Source organism: Aplysia californica, unplaced genomic scaffold (assembly GCF_000002075.1).
Source record: "Aplysia californica isolate F4 #8 unplaced genomic scaffold, AplCal3.0 scaffold00037, whole genome shotgun sequence".
Classification (NCBI taxonomy): Eukaryota; Metazoa; Mollusca; class Gastropoda; order Aplysiida; family Aplysiidae; genus Aplysia; species Aplysia californica.
This window is the reverse complement of record NW_004797307.1, coordinates 2,086,251-2,091,802: the sequence shown is the minus strand read 5'-3', so window position 1 is coordinate 2,091,802 and position 5,552 is coordinate 2,086,251. Positions and strand designations below refer to the sequence as shown.

Sequence of the window (5,552 nt, the reverse complement as noted above, 5' to 3'; positions counted from 1 at the left end):
GGCATGGTTTAATATTGACTTTTCCTGTCTTCTAAAAGACAACTCTGTGTATGTAGATTTTACTGTTCTGAACCAAGAAAAGTATGTTGTTACTGCTACACCATTCAAATGTTGGATGATAAAAGTCTGTCAACTGGAAATATGAGCACTTCAGTATTGTATTTTAATGCACTCCCCCCCCATTTCCCCATTTCTTTCCCATTGCTGTTGTAAACAGGCGCCGGTTCGATTTTGCCTCCCCATCCCGCATGGACCGCAATGTAGAGATGTTCCTGCAGGTGGAGAAAGCATTGGTTGGCTCCCGCTGTTTTGTCCTGCCCCAAATTTTTATAAAGCCAGAGGTTGACAAGGCTCTGGTGCCCAAGCTTCGCGACATTGTCAAGCGACACCAGGGGACTGTGGTGGACACGGTCGAGTCAGCCAGTCACATCGTGCACACCATGCCTCAGAACCCCCCTGCGCAGGAAGGTGAATGTTAGTGCCCACTTTTTTCTTAAGCCTGCCTCGACGTTGTCTGTTCCGTACTTTTTTTTTTGGTTGTTGATAGAAACATCCGTTGTGGTTAGTGGTACAGTTATAAATGCCGCTTCCAGTGACGCTAACCGTAGAAGCAAGCTTGATTGGTTGTAGCCTATTGCTTGTAATTGTTGTTGCCTGTAAAATTTTTTTGGCAAATGACTGCCTGGTCTAGCCTTTGATAAATTGATTAAAAGGCATGCTCCCTAACAGTATTTCTATTTCATTTCACCCATAACACTACTTCAGGTCTGAGGCTGATGTGTGTTTTAGCTTGTGCTGACATTTGTCCTGATGGATGGAAAAGTGGATGTAGGATTGTGACAGATTTCACAGTACAACAAATTTATTTGACATTTAAACCGAGCATTCAATTAATCTTTTAAATGTTTTACTCACGATTCACCCTTTTGCTGGTAGTTTTGCAATCAGTGCACTGTTTGGTCTTAATAAATTTCTTAAATGATGTGGGGAAAAAAATAAAGTTGAATTTAATGAAAGAACTGTTATTGGTGTTATAAAATCTTGGCATAAAGAAATAAAAGCGTATATGAGATGTGGTATTTTAGTGGATGCTCAGATAGATGTTTAACACATTACACCCTAACTCGCCCGGGATCGCCCGTGAATTCCCTTACGCGCTCCACCCTGACTCGCCCGGAACTGCCCGCGCCGACCCAGCGTCTTTAGAAATGAAAGTCTCTGGGGCCGGGATTTTGATTTGCATAGTATAGCAAAAAGTTTCTTCTTTCGTTTGATACCAAAACGAAATTTTTCGGGCCAGTAGTGTTAGTATTAGAGCTGATTGAAGTGCGATCGCGTTACCGACACTTCGAAAGTGCCTCGACTTGTTGAAAAGCGACACAATTGAGTTCGAAAACAGAAATAACGATGGATTTGAGCAAAAACGAGCATGTGACAAATCAGATGGCTCAGATTTTGATGAAAACGTTGTAGGAAGAGTTTGGGGCGATTCCGATTGATCAGACGGAGAAATTATAGAATTTAGATCTAGGGCCCGACCGCGAGGCTGAGAGTGAGAGTGACGGGTCGGACACCCCGATTGAACTAAAGTTAGAACATTTCCAACAGTTTGCGCATACATAAAGTTATATTTTTCTGAAACTACATTCAGTTTTCTTTTTAACTTTTATTTTTTCAGGATTTTTGGAATTTGTTTAGTATTTTTAAAATGTGTTTTTTAAAGGCTAGTATTCACGGGAGGTGGGTTCTTTCCCCTTGCTTAGGATCTAACAATGGACTTCCCGTCCAGGCCCTTAGGGTGTAATGTGTTAAGATACAGTGATTTCCCATTTGAGTGTGGCTATTATATCGGTCATAGCTGCCACTTTCCCGCTAAATAGCGGAAACTCCGCTACATCTAGCTTTCCCCGCAACTTTCCTCCTTCCTCCGCTGGACCGCTCTTGGTCGCAAATTTCATACTTTTTTTTCCACGCGGAAAACACCGAACCGGGAGAGAGACGAAAACGCGGTCTGCGCATGTCCGCCCGTAGCTTTCTACTTCCGTTCTTCTAGGCCCAGCGCTAGTTTCACATTGTTCATTGTTGTGGAGCAACACAGTGTCGATCGGGCATCGGGACGTTAGCGCGCCGAGTTGTCATTGAAATTGGCGGAAATTCGAGAGAAATTGATTCAGAATGCAAAAATAAAAGGAGCTGGAATGAGAAAGAAGCAGCCGGTGTGCGACTTGAAAAGTTCATTAGAAAATTGAACTAGATCTAGCTGTTTTTTGCGAAAGAAATCGCGGCCCGCGGCACTCCTGTTACAGTCCTGTACAATTGCGGTCCCGTTTGTTTACATGACGGCTATTGTGGCTGCTGCGGAAGTGAATCTAGATCTAGATTTAGATCTAGAAAATCTATCTCTAGATATAATTTAGATCTACACATATTTAGATATATCTAGATCTAGATTAGATAGCCTAGGCTATAATTTTAATTCAATTTATCTCTAAATAAGAAACACACTACAGGTCAGGGGCACTAAGTGCAAACTGGACCGCCATTGTACAGGAGTGCCTGTGTATCCTTGATCCGATACTGCTCTACGTCTATGTATGTACACGTTTAAAGTGAAAGAAATCTTTTTATGAGACACCAGCTGGCAAAAAACACTAGATTTTTAGTCACCAAGTCCAAACTGTGTCAAATTGACTCGAATGCTTGTTTGTCAACTTACTGCCTTTAATGTTGTTGTTTTTTGTTGTTGTTTTTTTCAAATACATTTTAATTCAGTTGCCTATGGTTAACAATATGACAGTCTTCCCTTCCAAAACCGTAGGCTAGATTTTTCAGTATATATTGCCTCTGGATCTCACTGGTTTCGGAGAGCGCGCGTACGCTTTCGCGTGAATTTCCTCCTTTTTAAAAATTTCTGAGTGGCAGCTATGATCGGTGAGTTTACTTAGGCACCGCCCTCAAATAAAACGTTTATTTTACAATACACTTTTTAAAATTGAATTTTCATCATAGGAAAGGAGTGCTGATCCACATGTTCCTGTGCAAGTTGGTTATGACTTGCAGGCTTGCATTATTGAGTGTTTTTTGTTTTTTGTTTTGTTTTGGTATTGTATGGCTGTTGGTTGACAAATATTTTACATTATTTTTTTTTCAGCGGAGGAATTTTTCAGACCAACCATGAAGAGAGACAAAGGATACAACATTCACTGGTGGTACTTTCCAGACAGGTAAGATATGCTGTTAGGCTTTTATTTTTCTGATTTGTTAACAGGGTCTTAATTGCTTTGTTTGTCAACATCGAAAGTTAGTGAAACTTTTGACTCCTTTCATTGACAGGTTGATATGTTTTCATTTCTCTGTCCATTCTGATGTCTTATTATTTTTTTTTACACACCGATAAGAGGATGGCTCTTGTGCCCTGTGTGCTTTTTATGTAGCCCTTATTGGATTTCCTTATTGAACTGATATTGATAATGCTGTACCACTAAGACTTCAATCAAGTTCATGATTCAGTGCATGTAATGCCTGTCAGCTTAAAAACGAAAACCAAATTCACTCCCTTGTGTGTACAAGTTCATAATTTGTTTATTTGCAGCTATGATTCCTGGGTGACTGATGTGAACATAGAGTATGACTTCGACCAGAACGAGAAGCCTGCAGTATGGGAGGTAAGTCGACTCTAATGAGCTGCTCGCATAGTGGACATAGGCTTGCTAGTCGGGGACGGATTGTGTGGTGCTGGACCGATGTGAACTGATGATATCTAGTGTCTTATGTGATGCCCACGGTAGTAACTGAACAGCATTTCTCATGTGTTGATTGATTACTTGAGAGGGACTTGTTTCCTACTTTTTATTCATGAATTGTAGAAGATAGTACATGTATTTGCTTTGTGATTAAAAGAACATGGGGGGGGGGGGGGGGGGGGGTTTGGTTATATTTTAAAGGTGTAACTATTTTTACCTTCACTGTCAGTTTTCATTGCGTCTTTGTTGATTTATTTGCTTTCAAAGACTTTATGTTTATCACTGTTTTACAATGAAACAAGTTAACCTTTGGATAAAAAATACAATGAAAAATGTAAAAATGGCATGATATGATCGTGATGGGTTACTTCGGCAATGCAAGGTTATAGAAAAGTTTTCTAATTTGTTCATTTCAACTGATGGTCATGGAGTACCATTGATACTGTGTAAGTCTGTTTTGTTTGTTCCTCGTCTTTATAGTTAATTATCAATGTCAGCGAGCTTATCGTTAAAATCCACGGCAGAAAACTAGTCATAAAACTGAACACGAAGAAAGTTTCCTCTCCAAACTGATGCTGCCTGAATTGTCCTTAGGCCATTCCCAAAGGGGAGGATATTAACATGTTATGTTTTTAGGCACAGCAGAATTGTAAATGGGCTGATTTATCAATGTCATGCTCATGCTGTGCCGGAGCAACATCAGGGGAACTGCTGCTTTTTTTTCCCCTCATCCTTACTATCGTAATTTTTCCTATTCTTCTTTTGTATGTTTGTCACTCTCTTGTGAACTGCTATTTCCGGGGTGCCTTGATAGTCAAAGCAGACCTTGTGCTGTTGGGACTAGAGAGGTGAGCAGAGTAAGCCTGATTCCCCGTTTGGACTTCTCTGTTCACATCCACCCCTTGGCGCTCATATGACCGAATGCAGTTGCGAATGCCGTAAAACCTTACTAAAACAAAAAAGTTTAGTGTTATTTTAAAACGACAAAAAAACTCAAATTGGGAAGTGGTCATTTGTGCAGGTGATTGTTTAGGACAGATGGTTGTTTAGGACAGGTGGTTGTTAAAGAAGGTTTGACTGTTAATGTGTTTCTAAATTTGCTGATATCAACAGGTAGTAATGGAGTACCATCCCATGCTATATAATAGTCTTGTTTTATTTGTTCCATGTCTTTATAAGTTTATAGCCATCATTATGCCAGTGAGCTTATCATTCCAACCTAGGCCCAAAAACAGAAGTTGTAAACTTGAACGGCAATAGAGTGCCTTCTCATTTAAACGATGATGAGAGATGAGATTTAAAAGTATTCGGAACGATTTGTTATGATGAATTTGTTGATTGAGCCACTGATACTAATGATGGCAATTTATTCTTTTACTAGAGAGAAAGCTGAGCTTGGGTATTTCTAAAAAGTTTTAAAAAGAAAGGATCTTTGTATCTTTTTGACAGGTCAGTGCGCGGTGGCTTCTGGACCTGGAGGAGTTCAACGAATGGATGAATGAGGAAGATTATCTCGTGGAGGACGAGTTTAATGTAAGTTGACCTAATTCAAGTTTCCTGCTTTTTCTGACATTTTTAAAGAGATAGAATTTTTGTTTCTGAAATTGATGAGAGTTTTTTTTTCTGTTTTGGTCAATGTATAATGTATTTTATTCTTCTGTAAGTTCTTTCCTCACAAATTAAAGCTTCAGTCAATTCCAGGTTGTTTTTTTTGGTCCTTGATTTATGTGGTGTGGGGGGTGGGGATGTTGTACTGAGGGTTCTACCTTTTTTTCCCTTTTCCTGTTGTTTCTGTTTGTCTTGCTCCCC

General features: G+C 39.8%; 1 protein-coding gene across 1 annotated transcript in view; it reads left to right on the top strand.

Moving 5' to 3' along the window:
- The window catches only part of LOC101851561 (SWI/SNF complex subunit SMARCC2), a gene marked incomplete at its 3' end in the record, with an annotated part of 30,374 nt that overhangs the window by 5,201 nt on the left and 19,621 nt on the right, over window positions 1-5,552 (top strand). Inside the window, 4 exon segments of the mRNA XM_013091484.2 lie at window positions 218-474; window positions 3,152-3,224; window positions 3,593-3,665; window positions 5,193-5,276. Coding sequence (XP_012946938.1) covers window positions 218-474; window positions 3,152-3,224; window positions 3,593-3,665; window positions 5,193-5,276 — 487 coding nt within the window.